This window comes from Syngnathus floridae, chromosome 4 (genome assembly GCF_059516105.1).
Source record: "Syngnathus floridae isolate MCC-2025c chromosome 4, RoL_Sflo_1.0, whole genome shotgun sequence".
Classification (NCBI taxonomy): Eukaryota; Metazoa; Chordata; class Actinopteri; order Syngnathiformes; family Syngnathidae; genus Syngnathus; species Syngnathus floridae.
The window spans coordinates 9208325-9235704 of record NC_142416.1 but is presented as its reverse complement, the minus strand read 5'-3'; the positions used below and the strand labels follow the sequence as shown (position 1 = coordinate 9235704).

Below are 27380 nucleotides of genomic sequence, written 5' to 3'. Positions count from 1 at the left end.
TTGCATTATTTAGGAATATGAAAGAGAAATTATATTACAAAATTATTGCCAATGAGTGTATTTCAAAGTGTTCTGGCATACAGCCTCTGCACTCCCCCTAACCTTTTCTTGCTTTTGCAGCCCTCCCCGTGTTTTTCAGTCAATCCTTATGCATTATTCTCCACTACGAGGGCAAATGCTGGATAAATAAGCATGCCGCATTCTGCCACTGTGTGAAATGGCTCATATCTGTCTTTGCCATTAGACAGTAGGTTCTATTATAAAGCTTTGCATTATTCAGCAAGCCTGAGAGACTGATCGTTACAGATTTGAGTCCTTTTCCATCCTGCCTCTGGTGTCCAACGTATGGAACTGACCATGTATGTGTACTTAAATGAAAAAAAAGGCATTATTACCAGTCTGATTCCCTCTATGAGCACCAAATCTGATTACATCAATAAGATAGCACCCTCATTTGGCACACGTTACTGCCTGCATAGACATGATCTTTTCTTTCAGTGTTACAGCTGACACACGGAAGAGAAGGAAGGGAGGGAGGAAAATGTGAGAGACCATATGGTGCTGTGACACCTTTAAGGTGTGATATATTGTGGATCACATGGTAAACTACACATCCTCAATAGTAAACCACACTGATATTGTGATTAAAAACTTGCAAACTTTGCTCCTTGCTAGCAAATAAGCAGCTGTTGGGCAGCTAAACACAACAAAGTGGCCCTTGTTGATTTGAAGCAAGGTTATGAAATCTAATGACATGCATTCTGCTGAGATAAGGAGAAATTTGTACATGTTTGTCCTGGAGCAATTAAGCTCCCATCCACTATTTGTTTCATATGCCATTGCTTGCCTCAAGCTCGGCATCTTGCTGATTACAACACACAAGATCAATGATTAAACAAATTAAGGAGGACTTGTTGGTCAATTTTCCTCCCACCTTTAGTCGATAGCCGTGGAGTCGTCATGCCTAAGTCTGAAAAACTTCTTGCAATGTAACTGAGTTACAAATGTTTCACCTGAACATTTGTCTCTACAATTCTGTTTGTGACTATAGTTTTACACAGCACTGTGATGCAAGTGGGACTTAAAATCGATGTGTCGCTGAGTAGTTGTGCTCATTTGGCAGGAGAATGCACTGGAACACAAAGGGCATGTTTATTTATTTATTTTTCTATTGAATAGTTTGATTATTTATTTACTTACTTATAGTCCCTTGACTTCTGTGTAAAAAAATATATATTTTATATTGCCGGGAACAAACCACTCTGTCATTGAAATAATAAATTAATCATTCAAAATAGTATGAAATGTGAAGTGTTATACTATAATGGACAGTGAAAGAAAATATACATGTAAAATATACAAGCCTATCAGCTCTAATATAGACACTCATTGAATGGAAAATGCAAGGAAAGCACATTCATCTGCTGCTTTCAATCCATTACCAAGCAAATTTCCTCCTGGGAGCTAATGCAGATTGCTGGTTTTACTGTAACAAGAGAAGTTCGATCATTATTAAAATACTGTACAGCAATTTATACAGTGTGCGTTTCGGAAGGGGGTTGGTGGATGACCCTTTCCGGATCATTTAAGAGGGCGCAATAATTGTGATATCATAGAATACTGTTCATGAAAGATTTATTTCAAGTAATTTCCAAGTACCCTAGATTACAAATTGAAATTATGACGTGTGTCAACAATAGTTTATTGAATAAGTGGGATGATCTGTTTTTAAATGGGAATATTTGGACGGGGCTTTTTGCTCATTACTTTCTTTGCTTTACCGACTATGTCTAAACACGTGGATAAAAGCTTCTGCTTGGCATTGATCAAGTACGTGGGCGACTGTTCCACGGATCGTGCACGAGCTTAAAGAATGGGCCGGACTCCGGGCGCCTCCTTCCTCTCACAGATGCGATGAATGAGGGGATGCGTCAAGCGCGCTATAAAAGCGCGCGCGGCTTGCTGCGGCTCCAAGCTTCGGTGAACAGCTCCGTGGTACTGAACACAGACATCAATGCGAGTGGAACCATGGATCGACTCCCGTGGAAAGTTTTTCTCCTCTGTTGCCTGGCCAGCGCGGAGAGCTCCGCGCAAGACTTGGGACAGACGCAGTTTATTTGCACGTCGGTGCCCAAGGATATGGACTTGTGTGCGGCCACCATGCAGAACAGTGGCCCAGCGGAGGACCTGAAGACGACTGTCATGCAGCTGCGGGAGACCGTGCTGCAGCAAAAGGAGACCATTATGAACCAGAAGGAGACAATCAGGGAACTAACGTCCAAGTTGAGTCGCTGTGAGAGTCAGAGCTTCCCGGCCGCGGCTGGACCCGGAGGGAGGCGGCCGGGCGCCAAGAACACGATGGGGGATATTTCACGGGGCACCGCAGAGACTCTGGCCCAGCTGGGACACACTTTACAGACTCTGAAACAGAGACTGGAGAACCTTGAGGTAGGCAAGTTTCAGTGCAGCCAAGTTCCCTTGGGCTCCGTGCGCTTTGTAAGACGACAAGACACATATTAAAGTCCATCTTTTACCGAGCATGCACATATAATAATATATATTCTAATAGTAATATATATTACTCATGCGTGATGATTAAGTACAATATGCAATAATCTCATAGATAGATAGATAGATAGATAGATAGATAGATAGATAGATAGATAGATAGATAGATAGATAGATAGATAGATAGATAGATAGATAGATAGATAGATAGATAGATAGATAGATAGATAGATAGATAGATAGATAGATAGATAGATAGATAGATAGATAGATAGATAGATAGATAGATAGATAGATAGATAGATCTCATCACGTGAGGTAAATTTAAATGTCACAGCAGCATCACTCAAGTAGCTACATCTGCATTAATTAAAGAGAAACAGCCAAGAGAGTAAAAATAAAAGAGCAGCATTCAGAAGGAAATTTATATCTAATCCAAATAATTTGGAAAAAAAAGATGTGGCATGTTATGGAACAGTATTATTTTGATCGTGTGTCTGTCTATGTTGTATCGCATTTGCAGGGGCGTGCACGTGCAATGCATTACAACGACAACTGTCTCTAATATTAAGTGTACAGGGTGGTTAAATTCCGCTCGATGCCTTTGCAAACTACAAGTAACCTCATGTTCAAATGCCCTCACCCCCACCCCATCGCACAGTTATCTTTAAGGCGGAAAGCTTGCATTGGATATGAGTGATTTATTGTGCAAGTGCCGAAGTAATAATAGAGCCCGTGAGTGCGCATATGGGAAACCATGATTAGTTGTTATGAGAAATTTGACAAAGAGCTAAACATCCCCATATAAAGTAACCCTAAGGCACATAATTTAAAAGTAAAGATTTCCAACCAGAACTATTCCAATCTTAAACGTATCCCTTTCTCCTTTCGCACGCTGCAGCAATACAGCCGAGGGAATAACACCGTGCAGGCGAACAGTCTGAAGGATCTGCTTCAAAACAAGATAGATGACATGGAGAAGCAAGTTCTGTCTCGGGTTAACACATTAGAAGAAGCCAAAAGTGGTTCCAGAAATGACAGCGACCAACGGAACCGAGTGGAGTCCACGCTCACTTCTCTGCACCACCGCATCACAGACTTAGAGAAAGGTGCGTATATTGGATCTCTACCGCAAAGGGGGGGCGGGTGTATTTAAGCCTATTTATTGCCCAAGGGCACATCATCCGCTCGAAGCCCTAATACGATGAGTTCTCGAGCTCCCATGGAGTCGAATGTTTTTTTTCTCCTCGCTTTCTGCTGCGGCATCTATCGCCTTGCGCGCGCATTGAGTAGAGAGCTGCATTGCTTTGCATATCTTACTGCTTGTAGTTTGCCCTTTCGCCTTTTACCGTTTCACTGCCAAACGCTGACAGTGTGACTTGGAACAAAAAAAAAAGTAGAACAAGAGGAAGAAGAAGAGGAACAACACGGGAAAAAAGTCTTAAGTGATTACAAGTACATTTCTGCTGCGGAGAGATAATGCCGAAAGGTGATTCGCACTTAGGCGAGTTGGAGGATTTATGAGGCTTTTTCAGCTATCCAGCTCGTGCGTGCGTGTGCGCGCGCGTGTGTGCCCTTCAGCGTGTATTTTTTCTCCGAGCTCTCCAACTTCATAGCACATTCAAATCACATTAGGCTAAATCAGGGGTGTCAAACTCATTTTTTTCGCGGGCCGCATTGTAGCCTTCTTTCCGAGGACCATTACGACTGTCAACCCAAATAAATGTATGAGCACCTCATATTATATACAGTAAAAGCTACAAAACAAACTGACAAATAATTCGTTTTCAAATCAGACGAGTAAAAACTGCTCAAATATTAAAAAAAAGATATTATTCAAAGTAAAGACAATTTACAATTCTAGTAATGACACGAACTTGATGCACAATTTGTCTTTGCGGGCCACACAAAATGATGTGGCAGGCCGCATCTGGTCCCCGGGCCTTGAGTTTGACACCTGTGGGCTAAATGAAGACTCGACATCGCCCATTAATGTGATTGTGAGTTTAGACAGTTTTACATCCCTCTGGTCTGTGACTGGCTGGCCACCAGTCCAGGTCGTGTTCTGCCTCCTTATCACCAGTGATCCGCGTGAGGAAAACGTGGTATAGAAAATAGATGTGTGCATGAACGTGTCATGGGCGTATCAGGTTCCCAGGGGAAATACTGTTGCAATCGCAGGTAGTCTTGCTTGGTACTTCAAGTAGCAAGGTAGAAAATAATGTCTTCCATTTGTCACACTTGAGTTGTCCTCATATGAATTCTAATCACATCTGCATTGTTGCCTAATGCCCATAAACATGAATTTTGATTAATGTTACTCTGTCCTCTTCCTAATCCCTAAAGACACCGATTAAATAGAAAAGAATTCCCAGAGCGAGCAGAAGCAAACCTTTACAGACAGACTGACATTAATCTCATGTGCAGGCAAAGAAAACAGACCCACGGATAAGTTCCAGCTGACATTCCCGTTGAGAACCAACTACATGTACGCCAAAGCCAAGAGGAGTCTGCCCGAGATGTACTCCTTCACTGTGTGTCTGTGGATCAAGTCCAATGCCTCACCAGGGGTGGGGACACCCTTTTCTTACGCTGTCCCGAGTCAGGCCAACGAGCTGGTGCTGATTGAATGGGGAAACAACCCAATGGAGATTCTCATTAATGACAAGGTAAGTGTGACACAACAGACAGAAAGCTATAATATACATTTGAATGAACAATTTGGTTTCAAGCTGGAAATGATGCGGCCTGAATCCTGATTTAAATGGAAGTGTGTATTTGCCGCAGGTTGCAAAGCTGCCCTTCCTCATCAATGACGGCAAATGGCATCACTTGTGCATCACGTGGACCACCCGAGACGGGATGTGGGAGGCCTTTCAGGATGGTGTGATGAGGGGCAACGGTGAAAATTTGGCACCCTATCACCCCATCAAACCTGAAGGGGTGCTCGTCTTGGGACAGGAGCAGGTAAATCAACACGTGCAAATGTGCAGCAGTAAAATGTCATTTTTAGTTTGCGCCAAAGTTGAGCATACCTGTTTGCTGATTTTGGCAAGTGATTGACTTAACTAAATACAAGCATACAAATCACCACTAGAAATGAGACACGTGTAACAAAATGAGATAATTATTTCAAGAAATGATCACTACGGGGGAAAAGAAAGAATATTTGTCATATAAGAAAAAATGAAGCCACACCTAACTTTGACGAGGGCAGAGGGAGGATTATCGCTTACGCCTGGGAGTCACGTCTCTTCACTGTGACCTGTTACTCGTTCATTCCATCCTTTTATATTAATGATGTTGACGTTGCGTGACTCCACAAGAAAGTACTGAGCAGCCCTGATGGCTTTTCATGTGCTTCTTTCCTATGTTGTGATAACTTTATATACTTTTTTGAAAACCCGTAAATGCAAACTGTGCCTTTAGATGCATTCAAGTTCAAAGTATGGCATAAGGTGCAAAGAAATGCTCTTTTCTTGGAATGAGCCAACTGAATATTTAATGGCTTACCAACAAGCCGAACAAACAAGGTTCTAAAAGGGAAATACAGTTTGGAGTTCTTGTTTGAAAAAAGAAAAGAAAATATAAGAAAGAACGATACAAATATATCTGATGTAAATGGCTGATGACAAATCCAGCATGTCTTCTCACCCAATGTCAGCTTGGACAGGCTATTTAAAATGAATGAAGCCACCACATTTGTGTTTTAACTACTGCTTTTTTTTTTTTTTTTTTTAATTTGTCTCCTGCAGGATACACTCGGAGGAGGCTTTGATGCAACACAAGCCTTCGTAGGCGAGCTGGCAAATCTAAACATCTGGAATAGGAAACTGTCCATCACTGAAATCTACAACTTGGCAACCTGCAACAGTAAAGCAACGGCCGGCAATGTGCTCTCTTGGACGGAGAGCAACATTGAAATATTTGGAGGAGCAACTAAATGGTCCTTTGAGCCTTGTCGTTCAGCCAACTGAACTGAATTGAAGCCATGGAGATACGGCCTCTGTGTATTTCTGAGTTTATGTTGCTCTCGTCTTCATTTGATGTTTGTTAGAGGCCATTTGATCTTGACTTTAGTTGTAAGCTTCAAGCTGGGATTTCTGCCATTCCCAAGTATTTATATGCTGAAGAACAGTTTTCATCCTGTGGGAGGGGAGGGGAGGGGGGTTCAATCTGGGAAACCTCAGGTTGTTTTTTCTGAGGGGTTCAGTTGAAAGCACAACTTAATTTTTTTGGTTTGGCTTCTTTCGTCTGGAACTGGCATCTGGCAACCGTGTGTGGACAAGTCACCATCCAAGCAAGGAATTACGTAACATTTCCCACCTGTTTCTCAGAGGAACCCTTGTCAATTCTTGTCAGTAGTTGACGCTGTGACAAGATGTTGAGGCTTTTTTCCTCTACCCTCTCCTCCTCCTGCTGCTCCTCCTTCCTCTTCCTCCAAGGCCCCTCCGGAACTTCCACTGTGACTGACAAAGGGAACGGAAGGAGCAGAGGACCCAGACTGTGGTACAAGTCAGTTTGTATGTGTCGTTCGCTTCAAGTGTTTCTGTAAGAATATCGCCGACTTGCCAACATTGTTACAAAGCCTGGGTGCCTTGGGCTGGTACAAATATTCAGCGCACACAATGTTTTAAGTTGCAAATTCAGTGTTATTTCATTTGGATTTTCTCTTTCTTGACTCTGGTTCAATTTATTGTTTGGGATTGTTATCCATCACGTGTTTTGGCAGGTGTTTGTACTGCTCTGTATTAGGAATGTGACAGTATCTGTATAGTAACAGCATGAATGACAGAGTGCTGTGAAAGCAATGTTGAAATCTGCTTTATTATATTTGGGTGTGGGTTTTTTACTGCATTGTTATATGCTCCAAGCATGGCAAACCTGAGAGATGAATAATTTAATTTTTGTAATAAAATTGTGATACTTAATGTCGCAGTGCAGTTCTGGTGATTTTTCTTGTGTGTGGTAACCCTATCTGCAATGGGACAATCAGCACCTGAGGTTTGAAGCGAACTGACAACATTATTGTTGCTCTACCCAAGCTTTTTTTTTTATATAGACTTCTATATTACATTCTTTTGGTGGGCATATAGACTATTTTGTATTTGGCTCAACTATTTCATGTAAGGGGGGGGTGGGTGTAGGTATTAAACTACAAGGCAAATAAGCAATATATAAAAGAGCAAGGATAAGTATGATAGATAGAGGACACGAGTTGCATTAATGCATAAGAATCACAAGAGTACAAATGTGTTTTCATTTTCAGAACTTTACCATGTGATTTTTGCTCCTGAGCGTAGAGCATCAAAAGATCAGGGCTGTAAACTTCATCTTCATTTCCACACACAATTGCAAGACGACAAGTATGAGGCGGGAGCGTTGTCTTGTTTTAGTATAATTTATGTGGCGCATAGAATTGAATGTTCTGGGTTTTTTCTCTTTTTTTAGAAACTTTGCCTTTCTTGGATTTTTACATTGTTTGCCTTTCGGGGTTCAAATAGCTCAATAAATCTTGATGCCAGATGCTGCACAGCTGCACTTGTGATGCATTTTTTGAGTGAGAAAGACATAAAAGAACATATTTTAGTTTAATATTACAAGTGCAGCGTAACCATTCAAATCAGATTTGAACAACATTTAAAAATGAAAGAAGTGGTTTAAATTTATATTGATGACTCATAATTTAGTTTACAAAGTCACAGAGAGCCAGAGCAGAAGGATAAAAGAATACCATGCGACTCTGGAACACCAGGCAATCTGTGGATAAGTCATACAATCAGTTGTGAATGCCACTTTGAATATAAAAAATACTACCACAACTATGCATGGTCAGGCCCTGGCACATTCCTGCAATTTTGACATGCAGTATCTTGCAATTGTTTCTTTCAAGTTATTCACAATTGCTGCCACCATGAACAATAGACATAATGTAAATAACTAGGTCAACTAAGTCAGAATTAAAATTTATAATTAACTCACTAATTATGTCCTCTCCTCTGGCCATGTATTGTGGCCTCTCACGATAGAAGAAAAACCAATTCATCTTTCTGCTGTATAATGAAGCAGACCAGCGGTGGCCAGAAGAGAGTGTGGAAATTTCAGTCTTGCACTGTTCCAATGGCCTTAAACATCAATCTCAACAAAGCTATACATAATTAGAAAAAATACACAAATCTTTTCAGAAAGACTGCAGGCTGATTTTTGGTCTTAATCCTGTCCTTGGAGTGGATTTTCATTAGCTGTGAGAGAGAGAGGGACGCATCACTTTGCAGTAATCCCCCATGGTGCACTGCAGAAAAGAGCCTGGGTCGAGTAGCGGCAAAGAGAATGACAAGGCATTTGTACAAAGTGCTCCTGAGTCCCACTATAGTTATTTTATTACAAGGAGGATAACAACATTGAGGTTGGAAAACAATGCCTTTGCTTGGGCATTGAGAAACAATCATGTTAGACTGTCAAGTGAAAAGTGAATAACATTAACTGGATATTAATTGTGAAATAAATTAATTCCCACCCATTAATCAATCTTCCTCTTTATGGTTGTAGAAAGTATACAGAACAGACATTTTGAAAAATTCCAGTCAGGTTTCCAACATCTTCACAAAATAGAAACAATCCTCAAGTACTAAATGATGTTAGCTTGAAGGGTAACACAAGCAAGGTGTCAGTGCTAGTTTTATTTGATCTCAGTAAAACATTTGATGTAATTGATTATAATATATTGTTGCGTGGGTTGGAAACTTTGGTGGGATTAAATGGAATGGTTAATGTCCTACTTTAAGGAAATGGTTCATGTCCTACTTAGGGCTTACTTAGTGACCATTGGTAGTTTTGAATGGCCATGACACGTGGGGTCCCTCAAGGCTCAATCTTTGCACCCCTTTTGCTCAGTCTGCATATGTTCCATCTGGGTCAAATGACGCAGAACGCTAAAGTTGGCTATCATTGTCATGCAGATGACACAGCTATATTTATCAATGTCCCCAAATAACAGCAGTTCAATTAACGCATTGTGTCGTCGTTTAGAGCAAACAACTGAGAGGTAAGTGTTTTCAGCAATGAAGAAAATAGGATTGTTGTTAGAAAACACCTGGAGTTACGGTCTTGAAAAGATCACGTCCAAAATCTTGGGGTGTTGATAGACTCAGACCTGACTTTCAGCAATCATAGGAAAAATCAATTACTAAAACTGGAAAAATATATCTAGACGGAAGGTTTGAATGCTCCAGGCAGACCAGGAGAAACTTATTACCTCCAGTAGAGCATCAGACAGCTGCAGCTCTTTCGGAATGCTGCAGATTGGGTTCAGACTGGAACAAAGAAAGCAGAACATATTACTCCAGTCCTAAAGGATTTACACTGGCTCTCAATAGAATACATTTTGATAGTTGCTACATGTCTATCACTGAATAGTTTGGATCCTGAATAAAATAAAGAAATGGTGACTGAATATAAGCCCAGTAGGCCTCTGAGATCTGCAGACTTGGGTCAATCCAGAGTACAAAGCAAACATGGTGACGATACATTTAGCTGTTATGCTTCACGCAAAAAGAATAAGCTGCCAACAGAAGTGGTCAGCCCCAAGAGTGAATGCTTTTAAATCCAGGTCAACAAGTTCGCTTTTTATCCCATTTGATTCAGATCTTCTAAACATCTTTAAATCTGTTTTTCTTTTTGTCACTTTAGAAACACACTCTTAATTCTTTACTTTACTCTGTGCTTTGCTACCGTCATTGTTGTGTTTGTAAATGCTTGTACATGCTGTTTCCCTACTTGTGTGAAGCATATTGAGTTGCCTTGTGTATTAAATGTGCTATATAAATAAAGCTGCCTTGCCTTAGAGACTATCCCAGCTGACTTAGTGCAAAATGTAGACTGGGCGAATGAACTACTGTCACGGGACTAATATGAATGAGGCAACAGAGGGGAATTAAGCCATGGCAGTTGAATGTATCTCACCCATGTCAACTAGCACACTATTGCACTAAGACGCACACCATTGCCATTCTGTGCATTCCCCTCCAAAGATTTCAAAAGAAGACGGAGCCCTTGTAAATTCCTTCATCAGCTCTTATAAGTCCAACACTTGAGAATGCTTTTTTTGTTCTCAACAATACTGAAATAAGGTGTTTTCTGTGGTACTGTATGAGGAAATCTGGAGACTAATCCAGCACATGTATGGGAATAAATAGAAAGAGATTGGTGAGGTCTGCTGGTGGATTGACAGAATCTTTCAAGATGGAGGTTGAACTCCATCAACAATTGGCTTTGAATCCGTTTTTGTTGCTGTGATGATTAGCAGGAGTTATCAACGGTCATTGACATTGTGACCTGCATTGAGAAGAAAAGAAGTGAAATGCATTGGACTGGTGAGGAACAAAGGTCATTTGTAGCTAGACCGAGTATGTGTGGGTGTGAAAGGAATGGCCGTGCAATGGTAAGGTTACAAGGAGTAGAAGGTGCACTTCAACTGCTCAGAGCAATGGAGACTGTAGAAGAGAGGTGAAGAAAACAATAGAGGGCGCATGACGCTGGTAGAGGAAAAGTGTCAGGGGTGCTATGTGACGAGAGCACACCAGCTAAAGTGACAGGAAAAGTTTCTAGGACAGCAGCAAGTTCAGCAACGTCATATGGCTCTGAGATTGTAGAAATGATGAGAAGACGAGAGACAGAGCTGGAAATGCAGAGTTGAAATGGTTGAGAATGTCTTTGAGAGTGACGAGGAGGGACAGCACCAGGAATGATCTCAGCGAAGACTGTATGGTTTGGAGCGAGAGAGGCCAGATTGAAATGGTTTGGACATGCACAGAAGAGGGACACTGAAATATCAGGAGGATTCAAGAGCTACCAGGTTGGGGAAAACTAAAGAGGAGATTCATGACCCATTACTTGAACTTGACCATAAGCCTATGTTGTACTTTAAATAAAGCACATGTGCATGAATTGTGCTCTTTTAATAAAGCTGCCCTGCTTTTTGACTTGCCTTGCCTCAGCCACTAATTAGATAGATTTCAATCTCAAAATGAGAGTGATTAATTTATTGTCCACATATTTTATCAAAGTCAAACATCCCACAAGAGACAAACTTGTATCTATGCCTCTACAGAAGTTGTTTGTCTTTGGAGGTGATTGAGTGGTTAAGGGCGTGACATATGTGCTGACATCTCATTAATTCATCAGATGTCCCCTGAGGCAGAGGCAGGACAGAAATATTGCTTCTGTCCACAAGTGCAGCTATTCCGCATGTTTGTGTTTGGGTGGCAAAAAGGGCTGAATAAGAGTTTAGAGATGCCGTGCTCAACAAATACTGCCTGCAGAAAGAGTGTGCATTTGCTCCATTATACAGTAAGTGCATGATGAGTGATTTATTCCATACTGCTTTTCTCCGCAGAGCCTTGAATGGTAAGAAAAGGGGAGAGAAATAAGTGAGGAATAGAGATTGATCGTCATCTTGCTGCTCTTCTCTTTGTGATGAGACAGCAGGGAGTAGAACTTGTGGCATTTACTGATCAGCAGAGTCCTTCAGGAAGTATTCAGCGAGGATAATGAGGTTTCCTAGGCAGGCTGGGATCAAAGTGGATATAGACCGCGGCAGGAGGCTACTCCACAAGTCAGACCAGAAAATGATTATTTTAATATTCTTCTTCATACAGTATGCATCCTACACTTGTCTCAGTGGGTTTCATAGATCCACAACAGCTCCAGAGCATATACAGTATCGGATTTTCTCAGCTTGAATGTGACGTGTCAGGCCTCAGAAGAGATGTCTCCGTGGCAGACATTGAAGGTGGAAAAAATGAACACCAATGAAACAGCAGAGGGATATAAAATGAAAACGAATACATGATTGAGCCAAATAAATGTCACCCTTCTTAAAATGTGTCCCGGCAAAGATACCTGGCACTGTGTGAAAAAATATTCACCCCAGTTGTTAAATCATGACTTAAATGTGGCTAATCAGATTTTTAGTAAAGCTGGATTAAGATTCATTGACCACATACAAGCTTCCTCCAAACCTCTTCAAAAAGAGAATCTGGCCACCAAGCTGCAACAAACTGTCAATATCCAATAAAATTCCGGAACGGATCAGAAATAAAGAAACTAACTTATCAACTGACGCGTTATGAAAATGACTATCAGTCTGGAAAGGGTTACAAAGCTAAAGCTTTAGTATTCCACGATCCACGGTGAGATCCATTATCCACAAATTGAGAACCTCTAACCTTCCCAGGAGTAGCTGGCAGATAAAATTTACAAGACCACAGTAGTGACGCATCCAGGAGGTCATAAAGCAAACCAGAACAACATCAAATGAACTGCCTAAATTGAGGTCAGTGTTCGTGACTAAAGACTGCGCAAAAATGCCAAGCTGAAAACTATTGCTGACCAAAATCAACGCAAAGCTTCGACTTATGCATAAAACAACAGCAACAAAACATCAAAATGATATACTCTATCTTAGGGGGGTGGCCATTTTGCCACTTGTAGTCGACTGAACGTGACATCAAGGTTACTCGGGGCTCAGGTAATGGCCAATCACAGCCCAGCTTGCAAACATCTCACGGCCCAACTGAGAAAAGAAATGAGCTGCCATTAATGATGTTCGCCCACTGTACTGAGTGATTGTGCGTCTAATGAGTGAAATAGAGTGTGCACAGCAACTGAATGAACAGTGACTATAAAACATTTGAGACAGAGCTAAAAAAAATTAATGAACATGCAGTGGGCAGAGATATTCGATCCCCTTAGGTCCATCTCTGCTGCTCTCCTTCACCCATATGTGCATAGTATATAAAGTATATGTGCAAGTATAATGCTTGCGTCCAGTTTGAACACAATGTGCATATATTTTTGCATAATTTTCAACTACATTTCTGAAAAATATGAGCATACACAGGGTTTGTTTGATAAACAACACTGCCAAAATGTTTGGTGCATTGCATCTTTATCACCTTGGCGCATCATGTAAATATTTACTTGAACAAGCAATTTTGGGCACGGTTGTATTTGTGAATTGTTGGTTACGTGATGATGAATGAGTCTTCAACTGCACGATCACGCATGTGAAGTTGGATAAAAAGGAACACCGAATGACAGCTGCTCTTCATATTTCCACAGGGAGCTTTGTAATGATGCGGTTTATCTGTTTCGCGGCACAGACGCGTTTTTCTGTTCACATTGCGGACGGCTGCTGCCAAGTGGCTCTGCCAGCTTGGGTTGTTCCATACGCAGTGTAAATTTTATAGAGTGACTTTGTGACACAACATCAACTTGTTTTACTCTTATAGGTTACAAACAGAAGGCCTTTCATATCTGTGTTTCATAGCTGAAAATTTGGTGGATCAATTTCAAAGAAGTCTGGAGAAGTATTTTTGATTGATTAAAAAAAACCCATTAAAACTAATGACAGGCTTCTACTTCTAATTTCTCACCTCAAATTTACACAGTATTTTCTAAAATCATGTTTCAAAAAGCAAAGCAGGAGCCTTTATTGTACTTTATGAGTGTGTGTACATTGAGAAAAAAAAACATTACCCTATTTGTGGTCCTCTACACATTTATCAATTTTTTTGCTCTGTACTTTTGCATTTGATACACTTGTCATCTCTTCTTTTGCTCACATTTGTTGTTTTGGACTTACATCATTTTTATTTCTCTTTCTATGAGCACAACGCCGGCAGACATATTCTCCTTCTTTATTTTCCCATCGCGCCTGCTCGCCTTCCCACATTCGGCGCAGATTCTTACACTTTCTTGTTACCCCCTGCCATCTCTCTCTCTCTCTCTCTCTCTCTCTCTCTCTCTCTCTCTCTCTCTCTCTCTCTCTCTCTCTCTCTCTCTCTCTCTCTCTCTCTCTCTCTCTCTCTCTCTTTCTTGTTACTCCCTTCTCTCTCGCTCTCGCCTCTCGCTCTCTGTCTTTCTCTCTGTCTCTCCGTCTCTCCCTCTCTCTCTCTCTCTCTCTCTCCAGGTGACAAGATACAGCCCATATCGTGGCGGGAATCAAAAGCAAAAAAAAACATTGACGATATGGCCAAGAGGTTTGAGGTTGTCTGAATAGTAAGAAAACAGGGTTTCATGTTTATGAGTGCAGACCCCCTCACTTCAAAGTCTAGCGGGGAGCAGGGTGGACTGTAAATGAGATGATGTAACCTCCCAATGGAGAAGCGGGAGCGATCACATATTCAAGGTCAGCGGTCATTTTCCTTGGAACGACCTGGTTGAGATACCCCCTGCTCCCTCTCATATCTCGCGTATGTTCTGACGGGTTGTAATGGCAAGACTTGCCCTCTGATCAAGGCTCTGTGGAGGGGTGATTATACAAACACGAGGAGAGAATAAAAGAGTAGGGAAACCTCTGAATTACTTAAACGAGGAGACAAGGAGAAAGGGAAAAGTGGATCTAATGAGGAATACTGTAAGTCAGATGGAGAAACGAGAGGACACAGATTTGAGAGGTTGACAGCCTGTTTGTAGTCAGTCATTCACTGTTTCCAGTTAAAATTCCCTTCTTAACACTCCCTTTCATAGGAGAACCCACCCCCCTCCACCTCCTGCTTTCCCTTTCCCTCACTGTCTTCCCCTCTCTCGCTGCGCCGAGCACCGCAATAGCGTTATGAATTATTGAGGAACCCTGAATCGGGATTGAACATTTGTGTTTTGCGGTTGTGTCTTTTGTGTCGATAGTACAACGGGCAAGCATTCACAATAAAAAAATCCAATCAAAATAAACAAAACAAAAAAAACCCCTCTCATGTTCTATTCTGCATGCATCAGTGTGAGAAGAGCCTAGCCATTTCCCCGCTGGGAAGGGACTGGGTGTGTTGCACTGAAATTGGAATGCAATCGAGAAAAAAAAAAATCCACTATGAATATTCCTGAATGATTCCTTGCACTGGAGGAGAATCACTTGGAATGAGGAGTTGTCCATTGGGAATAAAATGAGCTCATTTGAAGGGTAAAAGTTGAAGATCTAGCATGTGAATGTTATATGAGCGTATAAGGAATAGCTTGGTGCAGTGGATGTCGCTTTGAGAGAGTGAGGGAGGGTGAGACTGCGGTGAATGTGTGTGCATAAAAAGTCCATGTAGTATGTGCATGTATGTTTTTGTGTGGGTACAAAACAGGCCCAGTACCTGCCTAAGTGGCTCAGGGCGAGAGTGTAACTACAGGGTGTTGTCATGAGACGCCAGAGTGTGAACGACGTGAATGCGTGTGTGTGTGTGTGTGTGCCTGTGCATGGGAGCGTATTTGCGTGGTCCATGTTTCAATTCTAGCTTAATTGGCCCAAATCTGCCATTCAGTGAAGCAGGTTCATTGCCCTCCTCCATATGGCCTCCTGGGAAAAAAGGTACATAAGTGTCAAATTGCTACTTCTATTATATTTCTCTCTCTCTCTCTCTCTCTCTCTCTCTCTCTCTCTCTCTCTCTCTCTCTCTCACACACATGCAGACACACACACACACACAAACACACACACGCCCTGCCTCGAGCTGGAAACCATAGCAAAGGATGTGTAATTAGGTCAAGTTCATCACTGCATATTTATAGTTATACAGATATACATGGATGCGCATGCACATTTATCTCATAAACAAAGGTGACCCAATAAGTGTTTTGGGAGGTCTATTGACTGTATGATCTGACAAAAGGAACATATTCACCAAAATTCAGAACCCAAAAAATACTTTTTTTAAGAACATAAAAAGAAACCCCTTATTGGGACATTTTTTTTGTCATCGGCAATGGAAGGCTTTGATCAACATTGCTGATCCTGGGCTGATCAAGATCAGCGATCGATCGATTGGACCATTTCTACTCATAACATTTTGCAGACACATCGTATGCGGTGGGGCTAATAAAGCACCAACAGTTTTTAGTGCAGTGATGTAAAATGAAAGGGTGGAAACAAGCTTTCAGTAATTCAGTGTACTACGGAATAAGGGGTTCGCAATTACAGTTTGAAGAGGCCCTCCTGGAAAATGTCAGCACACATTATAATTCAATCCCCAATATTTTGTTCTCACCAACCTGAATAAAAATGATACAATGATACTGTGATACAGCGCAACTCAAATACCATTTATTGAGGTTGGTCAGTCCACATTTAATACTACTAAACCTATATTTCAAACAAAAAGTAATCAGGAGCACAATAGAATAATGGTTCTATGTCTACCTCACAGTCAGCACATTTAGGTCTTCAGATTAGGTCATTTAGGTAAATCTTCAGTGGAACATCTGTTTGCGTGGGTTTTCTCCCTATCGTTCCTCCCACATCACCAAAACACACATCTCAGGTTAATTGAAAGCTCTAAATTACCTGTTGCTATAAATGTGAGTTTGACTGCTTGTTTTTGTCCAAAGGGGCATTGTGATTGACTAGCGACCAGTCCAGTCTGTACTCTGCCCCTCCCCCAAGGTCAACTGGGATAGATTTAAGCACACCTACAACCCTAGTGGGGACAAGTGGTAAAAGTGGCAGATGGATGGATACAGTTGTGTATACTCTTTCCCAATGGTCATAAACTTTTAGTTGTCTTTCCAGAACAGAGGTACAACGTGGGCATGATGTAATTTGATTGTCAAGGTGCTTAGGTGTGATTGTGAGTGTGAATGGTTGTTTGTATGCGCCCTGCAATTGGCTGGCAATCAGTTGAGGGTGTACCCCGCCCAGAGACCGCTGGGATGGGCTCCAGCACACCCGTGACCCTCGTTAGGAGAACTGGTTCAGAAAACGGATGGATGGATGGATGGATGGATGGATGGATGGATGGATGGATGGATGGATGGATGGATGGATGGATGGATGGATGGATGGATGGATGGATGGATGGATGGATGGATGGATGGATGGATGGATGGATGGATGGACGGACGGACGGACAGACGGACAAATGTCAGACAACAAAGTCTTTGGCGTTTCCTGCAACAGTGGTCACGCTAAACTGCAGCCTGTCTACATGGCAAAGGGCAATCAAGGTGATGTTTTGCCTCATCTATGGATAGAGTTGAACTGATGCTGAGAATCTAGTGCAAACCAAAAACCCACCCTCCGTGGAGCTGGCTGTTTCCAATCGGCGAAATGAATGGCTCACTTGTGCCCATTATTAATGGCTCAACATGATTGTTTCAGTGAATCAAATTTTGGCTGATATTGTATCCAGATAATTACGTAACGTAAAAATAAACTACAGTTACATAAATGGAGTATTTCTTCAGGGCAGCGCAGCAGGGTTACACAGAAATGATGGCTACCGGGGAGGAAGGAGACAGGAAGAGAATCAAAGTGATGATTCAGCAACTGAACGAAAGCCAAGAAGAAGTCATGCGGTTGCCGAACCTCACAATGACAAGACCGACAGGAAGAAGACAGGAAGAAGACACACGGAGCCACACCCCTAGATGTAGAGTGTGAGCTTCATGCTGAAAAGAGGCACAATCTGGAAATCAAAAGCCATCCACACTTTGTGTCTTTCTCATATCTTGAGTCTGCAAGACGTTCTTGAAAGATAATTATTGTTGTTCTCATCCTCGTACTTTGATTAAAGATCTCATTGCTTTGCTACAGCCGACATTATGCCCATCAGTCTCTCGGGTGTCAAACTCATTTTTATCGAGGGCCACTTTGCAGTTATGGCTTCCCTCAGTGGGCCGTTATGATAGTGACACCAAATAAATGTTTGATTGTCTCGTATGAATACATATACACAACAAATTGATGGATTACTAGTTTTGAAATCAGCACTAATATTTTCTTCAATTGCTTTGCCGGCCATATAAAACGACATGGGGGGGCCGAATCAGGTCCCCCGGTCTCAAGTTTGACACCTGTGCTCTAGAATTTTTACTGTAAGGTGCCTCATGTTTTATTGGTGCTGCTCGCAGTGACATTACTTTACAGTTTAGTGATTATCAGATACGTGAGATAGACTACATTATAAAATCGTTTTCTGGCAGATTTGCTCATCACACAGATATTGGATTATAAATCCAAATGGCAATTTCTAGATTTGCAATGCTCCTTCATAAATAACAACTAGTTTTATAGTACAGATTGTACCAATATTGTTCATTGATCTAATTCAATATAGTGTAGTCTTAGTTTCTAAATCACTAAAGGCCTCCTACTCTCGTGATTCTGATCTCTCATTGTTGTCTATCGTTTTCGTCCACCCGAGTGAAGCTTTCAATCCTATCAATTAATCCATCTTCCTCTGTCAACCTTAATCCGTTGGCATCTCCATTTCTGCACTCTCCCAGTTCGTCCCATCAATACCATTGGTGAGTGGCCAATTTCTCACTCTTTGATATATAGTTATTCAGTCACCCCACCCCACTTCTCTGTAGATCCCAAACCTCAGCATCATCATGAACCCTTAGTTTCATTTCTACTGCCATCCTAAAACTTCCAAACACGGCTTCCCTGCTCCTGCTCCAGAGAACACATCACACAAAACCTCCATCACCTTCATGGGCGCCCCTTACAGCAAAGTCTCAAGTACAAGATTCTCCTCACCACCTACAATGTTGTGGACAATCTGGCTCCCTCATACGGGACTAATCTCCTCTAGTGCCCCTTGACATTAATCATTTAAAAGTCAATACATCCCTTACTGTTATCGTTTACTGTTTTGTTTCTTTATTCTTACTATAATTATGACGGGGTGATGATTGTTTTTATGATAGTTGATTGTCAAAGACAAAATGAGATGCAAGAATAGCAACATGGGCTTAATATTCTTTTTTGTCAACAGTAAACAAGTACAAAAATAAAGATTACAATTTTTTTTTTGTCCTATTATGAATCGCTGCGTGTAACTGTGCATTGCTTCAGTTTTCTTCGGATGTTTATGGTAGTAATAACGTGTAAGGCAAAGCAGTGGTTTGTTTTTAAATCAGCAACTGCACAAAAAAAGCTGGACTCGGGCTGGCTACTGACAGGTGAAGTCTTTAAATTCTTCCGTTACAGAGATAATGCTCTCGTATGATTGACAGTTTCAACGAGGAATTATTTTATCAGTGCAATGTGTATTCAAGTGCTCGTTGTTTGCAGTGGTGTAGAAGTGCACCACTACTTACCGAGAGCTGTTTCTAACATTCTGTCAATGACAATACCTCTCTTTTAGCTGTCTTGAAATCACGCTCGCTACAAAATGATGTGTTTTGGTGTTCTGCTACGGGAAATGAGCTCACAAGCAGATCCATCCATGACAGAGGCTAACTTCCCTGTCAGTTTCTCTCACCAATTACTGCTCTCATGTCTCACAGGGAGAGATAAGCCCTGTGCACACTAGAAAAAAATCTCCCCACTTCACTCTAACCACATGTACAGTAGCTCAACATCTCATTAAAACATTTTTCTTTTGGTGCTATCTCCAATGCACACCGCCCCCAAGGTACTGTTGGCCTCTCCTTTCCACTTAACGACAGCCAGTGCAGTGCTACTGACTAGTGGGTCAATATCACTATGAAGTGCATTTGGTGTCTTCATCAGAATCAGTCAAACGGTGAGGTCTTATTATACACTGCACTACTGTGTTATATTTGCTCACATGCCTTGACCCACATATCAATTTAAATGACATCCCATTCCTAACACATTCCAAAAGGTTCAATATGATCCACCCTTTGCAACTATAACGACAGCAACATTTCTGAGAAGGCTATCCACAAAGTTTAGGAGTGTCTTCATGGGATTTTCTTCCCATTCTTCCATAAGAGCATTTATGAGGTCATGCATTTTGATGTTTGAATAAAAGGCCTGCCTCTCAGTCTCTGCTCTCATTCATTCTCTGAGCTGTGTCCAGGCCAGTCAAGCTCATCCACACCAAGACTGTCATCCATGTCTTTATGGATCTTTTTTTTAAAATTTATCTTCAAGTGGCGTTCTCCTGGCAACCATCAAATCCAGACTCTTCCATCAGATTGCCAGACAGAGAAACGTGATTTGTCACTCCAGAGAACACGTCACTGCTCTAGTGTCCAGTGGCGACATGTTTTACAGCACTGCAGCCAACGCTTTGTATTTGCAAGAGCTGTCTATAATTGTTGAGACGATTTGAGTAAGATAATCAGGATATTCCATTTGTTTGTTGCAAAATACGATCGTTTTTTTTTTTCTTTTGTCAAGTATGACGTTTTCATGAGTAAGTAACTGAGAATAAAGTAGATAGTGGACTCTGACTTGCAAAACGGAAGAGATGTAGAAGAGAACAGAAGGATTGCTCCGCTCTGTCAAAATAGTCAACTCCAAATATTGCAAAAGGAAAGTCAGGTTTGAACAGCTTGGGCCCTCTGAGAGTGAGCTGAGAAAAATCGAGTAAATGCAGATGTCACTAAGGACAAAACTGCAGTAAAAAAAACGTCAGACCATAAGGGTAAGTTACTGGAACCACTGCAAAATAATAAATGATTAATTACACGTTCTTCTTTTGGATGGCTCCAAAATAGTAAAAAAGTGCATGGCCACGCAGTACCCTTTTGAGGACAATACTGAGGTTAAGCAAGAGCAACCATAAACTCCTTTTTGAGTGCAGAGGCAGACAGGACAATGAAGTGGAGAAACCAGAGAGACTTTAAACACAAAAATACCAAGTAACAACAGAGAGCTATGTAAATGTATGATGATGATGTTAACAGGCAAACCTTGATTTCTTCAAAGTGAGTTTACAGTATTTTGCCTTACGGGTCTCTGATATGGAAGCAGTGTGTTGATCTCCGACCCCTCATACTGATCAATACTGCCCATCTGACCACTTCTATTTTTGGATGTCATCCCTGCGGAGTCAGCTCACTCACCACCTTGTCCTTGGTTTCCGCTCACCTCGACAGGCTCGTCCGGCAGTGAGCTGCCAGCTGCCAAGTCTGACTCATTTTTAAAGAGCCACTTGGTGATGACACATTACACACAATATGCTATGTTACTAATTTGGTTAGTTAGCATTTGCAGTCATTTGAGGAAAAAAAAATCATACAACTGTCCCACCACACGTCCATGCATATTAGAGATGACCAAAATATCAGGGACATGTACAGTATTGGCCCGAATATAAGACGGTGTTTTTTGCATTGAAATAAGACTGAAAAAGTGGGGTCGTCTTACATTCGGGGTCAGACATTATACCCATTCACAACGCTAGATGGCGCCAGATATTTTTAAAGCGAATGCTGAACTTAACTCCCCAGGACAAAGCGAACCAATGTCACGAAGAAGAAAAATAAAAAATAGCGGTAAGCAAGAAAAGAGAAGAAAATAAGAGAAGAGATAACAGAAAATGGTGAAACAGATTGCACTTTAGTTTACATTTTTGAATGTTCAGATATTAAGATGTGATAGACTGTTTGCATGATTTGAATGAGGCAAAATAACATGCTTTTTCCCTCAAATATAATGTTATAATCATTTGTTTCAGATGTGCTGTAATTATTTTCTGTATAAAAATCAAATTTGGTGTTCAAAAAGTCTTTTCTCAAACTTGAGTCTTGAAAAAGAGGAAGTTGTCTTATAATCAGGGTCGTCTTATATTCGGGCCAATACGGTATTATTTATTGAAAAGGCACCTGGTGTAAAGAATCAGACTTGACCCAAAAAATGTAATAAGAACAGCTTATAAAAAGAGTCGAGCTGACCCATATCTACTTTGAATGTAGGGCAAGTGAATAAAAACTAAACTCTTCTCAGAACACCTCCACTTTTAGAAGCTCAAACACACACACGCACACACGCACACACACACACACACACACACACACACACACACACACACACACACACACACACACACACACACACACACACACACACACACACACACACACTCACACACATGCACGCGCACACACACGGACGCACTGCATTTGCAGTATAACAAAGTAGCTGATACTCAAAGTTCCTTTTGCTGTATCACTCAATTTCTAGAGAGAAAGAGAGCGAGAGAGATAGAGAACGAGAGACAAAGAAAAGCGTTAGTCGTGAAAAATAAACCCTCCCTCCTTTCGTCCGTCAGTCCATCCATCCATCCAATGAAAAAAATGGGGGTACACACACCGGTAGGCAGCATTGAAACTAGTTTTTTTTTCTGAAGAAAAGAAATCAGTGGGAGTAAATTTTCATGCACACAAGACTCCAGAGAAATGGAATGACTTAAAATCACGACGGTGGTGATAGCAATCGCACATTTGACAAGCCGCCCATCTACCAGGTGGTGTACTATTGTATGCGGCACAGCACAGCCTGTGTCAGACTCAGTGAAAATAAACCAAGAATGCATCCTGTTCTTATTTCTTTGCCTATTATGCTACCGTCCTTATGAGGACTTTCCAAAAAAATCTCATGCTCATTATTGAATGTGGCCTTTTTCCATTGTATGTGCGCCAGACTTGAACATATTTGGACCAATCGTGATTTCCACTTTTCCTTTAAGAGTGCTGCTCGTAAAAAATAAAAGATGGGTCATGCTATTTTATTAAACAAGTGCATTTAAAATGAACCGAAGTGATTCCATGGCCCATGACTCAACAAATAAGATTTAGGGAGTCTAAGACTAATGGGCAATTATGCATCATTTTTAATGAAATATAGAACATGATGATACATGGAGGATCCAGTAATGCATCTGAAATTATAAAAAGTAGATTACAGACACTCAATTACTAATGGTGGGTTGGAAAAATTAAAGCGATTCTGATTTAGTCTTTACTTTCTCCGCTTGTCCGACACGAGCTGCAGTATATATATAAAAAAAAAGGTTTGGTCCTTCAATTCTTTGAGGAATGGAGAAGTTAGTTTACTTGTAACAAATTATTAATGGCGAACTGCAAATAAGAATAATATCCAAGAGCAAACAAGTTGTTCGATTACACTTTTACTTTATTGCAAAAATATATCAAGGTACTGGTGTATTACACATAGGTTCTTGATTTATTCATTATCCTGTTGGAAAAGAGAAACTAAATGAAATGAAACAATCTGTTTATGTGATGTCAGTCACACTTAATCAGACTACTACTATTACTCCTAGTAATTTTTCTACTTCACTGTATTTTCTGGAAGCCCTGTGGAACCATGTTGCTTCTCACAGGTCAGTCTTGGTATATGTCATATGTCGCTTTTGACAGCAAAGACTGATTGTCGCTGGAGACTTCCATATGTGTGCAGTGTTCTGTATTCGTCATCTTGAGTCTACCATATGCTATGAGCCTGATTTACAAAAGTTTTGTGTAGAAAAAATGGACACAAACTTGATAGTTTATTTAAATAGATGGGGAAGCTGAGTTACAACCTGAATATGTAAACTACTGGAAGGAGATGATGCAAATAGATTAATTTAGCAAACACAAAGTGATTGACCAAACAAATTGTGGTGAATGATTTTGCATCTTTAAATACAGAAAGTCAGGTGCAAAGTGGCACGGCCATGCGTAACGATGCCTGTAGGTGACAGTGAAAACAAATCTTTTCCACTCCTGTAAACGTTTTGGAATGCCAGAAATACAAAGTATCCGGACATAACCAATGCAAGCTTATGGATGAGATAAGGGCTGAATCGAAGCCAGTCACAAGAAGGAGTCATGCTGTATTGCCAGTGTTGAGCAAGCTCCTTAGAAAATGTAGTGCGATATGCTACATTTGTTTCCACATTAAATGAAGCTTCATTACACCGAAGCTACCAACCATATTAATGCAGCAAACTAAGCTACGTATAATAAAATGACATAAGAAGCTAAACTGTATTTCAAAGCTTTGAGTTGGGTGGAGCCTCTTAAAGAAAACTACACATATTTTCACATTGTGTAACAGGACTATTGGCGTATAAATGAACACTTAATACTTCTTACTACTACTGTGATACAGATGTCTTGGATGGGATACAGCAGGGGTGTCAAACTCATTGGTTTCGCGGGCCGCATTGTAGTCATAGCTCTTTTCGGAGGGCCATTACGAGTGTCAACCCAAATAAATGTATGAGCACCTCATATTATATACAGTAAAAGCTACAAAGCAAACTGACAAATAACTCGTTTTCAAATCAGACGAGTAAAAACTGGTCAAAGATTTACAAAAAAAGATATTAAAAGTGAAGACAATTTGCAATTCTAGTAATGACACCCAAATTTAATGCACAATTTGTCTTCGCGGGCCACATAAAATGATGTGGCGGGCCTTATCTGTCCCCCTGGCCTTGAGTTTGACACTCAAGGAACAGCAGTGTGTATTGCCATTATAATTAAACAGTGTATCCAGAAAATCATGTTTTATAGCTGTAAGTATGGTCATCTTTCTGCTCCATTAAATGTAGCAATTTTAATTACCACATATCAAATTCATTATTTAAACCGATTGCATCAAATTGGTTTTGTAGAGAATAGGCCATGCACAAATATTTCTGGTTTAGCATATGACACAGTTTGACTTTTCAGCTTCATCTGCCTTGTCATTATTCCTACCACTTCAAGCTTTTATTCCTTTCACAGACAGATTTGAGTTGTGGTGAATAGCTTGCCTAAGTGATTGTTTTGAGAGGAGCTTCTGTTTGGGGTTGCGCAGTAAACAGTGGAACATGCAGTAGCTGTACTGTGAATGCTACCACAATTACAAAAGCAGCACTGAAAATCTATTTGATGTTGAAAACAGCAATTGTTACAACCACACTGCTGAAATATGTCGTTTATTTAGGAATGTCACAACTCAAAGCTAAAGTGGGGAGGACAAGTACAGACATATTATTTTTTACTTGGTGACATTGTTGGTTATCATCTGTGTGATTTCACCAAAATATTGGAAACAAAAGTAATTTCAGAGTAAGAAAATTTGATAAATTAATTGGTGATGTTCTCCTTGAGGAACAATTTTTGTTAATATGAGAAATACAAAGTACAAAGTTTCATGATGCAAGACAGGAAGCTTCCAAAGCACAGATTAAGACATGAGGGATGACTCCAAGAGGTCGATCCGTAAATATTTATGTTCACCTGTCTGACCTGCAAGTGTGCACTAGACTAGCTTTCATGTACCTGGTGCACTATGTCAAAGTGAACATTTGAGCCGGTGGGAGAATGAGTATGTTTGTGAGTGTGATTGTTTGTGTGCAAGTGTGTGTCTATGTGCAGGTTTGTGTAGGTGTGTATAAGAGGCAGAGAGAGAGGCAGAGACAGAGAGAGAGGCAGAGAGAGAGAGAGAGAGGCAGAGAGAGAGAGGCAGAGAGAGAGAGAGAGCGAGAGAGAGAGCGAGAGAGAGAGCGAGAGATAGAGAGAGCGAGAGAGAGAGCGAGAGAGAGAGACAGAAAGGGGAGTGGGTGCACATTATGGGAGGTACTTGTAATGATGGGAAACTGCAGCTTCAAATTTGTTTCATGAAGCAGTTGTATTTTTTGACTTCTCTAAATGACACAATTAGTTGGAATAAAGGGAGACGAGAAATGGCAAGTCTGTACTTTAAGCCCAATGTTGAGCAGAGTGTGCTATATTGGGGAGTCACAACATGCAACAACTGGTTCATGAAGCAAAACCGAAGCTTCATTTTCGTATCAATAGGTACAGGTTCTTACATTCTATTGTGATTTAAGATGAGGAAATTTAGCTTGACATACTTTAAACATTGAAAAGTTAGGTCAGCCAGTCAGTGCACATAACTTCACTCAATTCAGCAAGCATTAAAGGATCAAAAGGGATTGGTTTTCTTTTTCTTTTGGCAATTATAGTCCATTACAATTATAGTTATGTTTTAGTCCATTACACAGTTTCAGACTACAATTTCTTTCTTGCTTTAATAAGATACCTTCCAGAATGTAAACCTTAAATCAAATGCTACGAGATTCCATATGTAGTCAATGTTGTGTTAACAGTCAAACGTGGAATATGACGTTTGGAGCGAATCTTCCCCTTCACCCATTCGTTCATGTTAGAATTTTTTTTTTCCACAAATTGCCTTGCAACTGTCAATCAGCTTTGGGAATGTACTACGTCACACACACCTGTATAGGTGGATTTTGAGTCAAGATTCTAGAAAAATGGAAGAAAAACATCATCACGGCCTGTAGTCATCCGCAGGTCTACAACAGAACTGGCTATGAGTTCCTTACATCACACGGAGCAGCAGCACAAGCACAGGCACAGACAACATTGTAAAATAAAAACAATGTAGGAAAATGGCACTCTGGTTTGGGAGCGCCAAGAGGTACGAAACACAGCCAGCTTCCAAAACTCACCAGGACTGGGCCAAAAAGGAACAGGTGTGGAGAACAGGGAGCGAAAAAGTTGGCCTATCTTCTAAGTGGATTGACTCGTTTACAGTTGACCAACTGTCAACCAAGTTTGCATTTAGCAGCCAAAGGAAAACGAACAACGGCCACCAGATTCATTTAGTAAATCTTTGCTTGATCCCAAGGTTGCATAGTGAAAAAGACTAATGTGACAATCAAATGTGTAGAAAAGTATTGGCCCGCTTGTTCGGTGCACATCATAGCGTTCACACTTGACAAAACAAAGGGAGCAAAGCAATCACGACAGCAACTCGACATCTGTTTCAACTTAACTAAAACATGAATGCTCCCAAAGACGGAGGATGTTCTATTCATTTCAATGTGAGGGTTACATAAGGTAACCATGGTGCTTTAGCTGCAGCAAATGTCTTTAAGAAATGCTGCTAAACACTTTGTGATATTAACAAGCCCGGAAAGGTGACAAATGCATCACCTGCATGCACAATCAGCTGTAATAGCAATGACTCTGTGCACTCGTGCAAAATTCCAATGCTGAGAAGAACCAACTGAGTGGAGATTTCTAAGCTCCATCTCTTCACCTTCTTAATAAACAATGACAGTGAGATGAAACTTAATCAAGGCTTCTTTCCTTTTATTAACATTGGTGAA

At 40.9% G+C, this 27380-nt stretch overlaps 2 protein-coding genes across 9 annotated transcripts in view; one reads left to right on the top strand and one right to left on the bottom strand.

Annotated features, from left to right (window-relative positions):
* Positions 1 to 27380, bottom strand: part of LOC148398788 (endonuclease V-like) — a 70851-nt gene that overhangs the window by 6213 nt on the left and 37258 nt on the right. Inside the window, exons 9-11 of one of the 8 annotated variants that reach the window (XR_015857979.1) lie at positions 9764 to 9821; positions 6835 to 6977; positions 6257 to 6654 (exon numbers count right to left, since the gene is read on the bottom strand). The exons of 1 other annotated variant lie outside the window; for it this stretch is intronic. The gene's annotated coding sequence lies outside the window, so the exon portion shown is untranslated. Of the gene's footprint in view, positions 1 to 6256; positions 6655 to 6834; positions 6978 to 7877; positions 8751 to 8870; positions 9822 to 9843; positions 15848 to 27380 lie in introns of those variants that run through there. 6 more of the 8 variants (XR_015857980.1, XR_015857978.1, XR_015857977.1 and 3 more) reach the window with 6 other exon arrangements.
* Positions 1900 to 8043, top strand: LOC148398789 (neuronal pentraxin-1-like). The gene is made up of 5 exons (XM_088373425.1): positions 1900 to 2448; positions 3410 to 3617; positions 4936 to 5177; positions 5296 to 5475; positions 6264 to 8043. The coding sequence occupies exons 1-5, from the start codon at positions 1915 to 1917 to the stop codon at positions 6483 to 6485; spliced, it is 1386 nt and encodes a 461-aa protein (XP_088229551.1). The 5' UTR covers positions 1900 to 1914; the 3' UTR covers positions 6486 to 8043.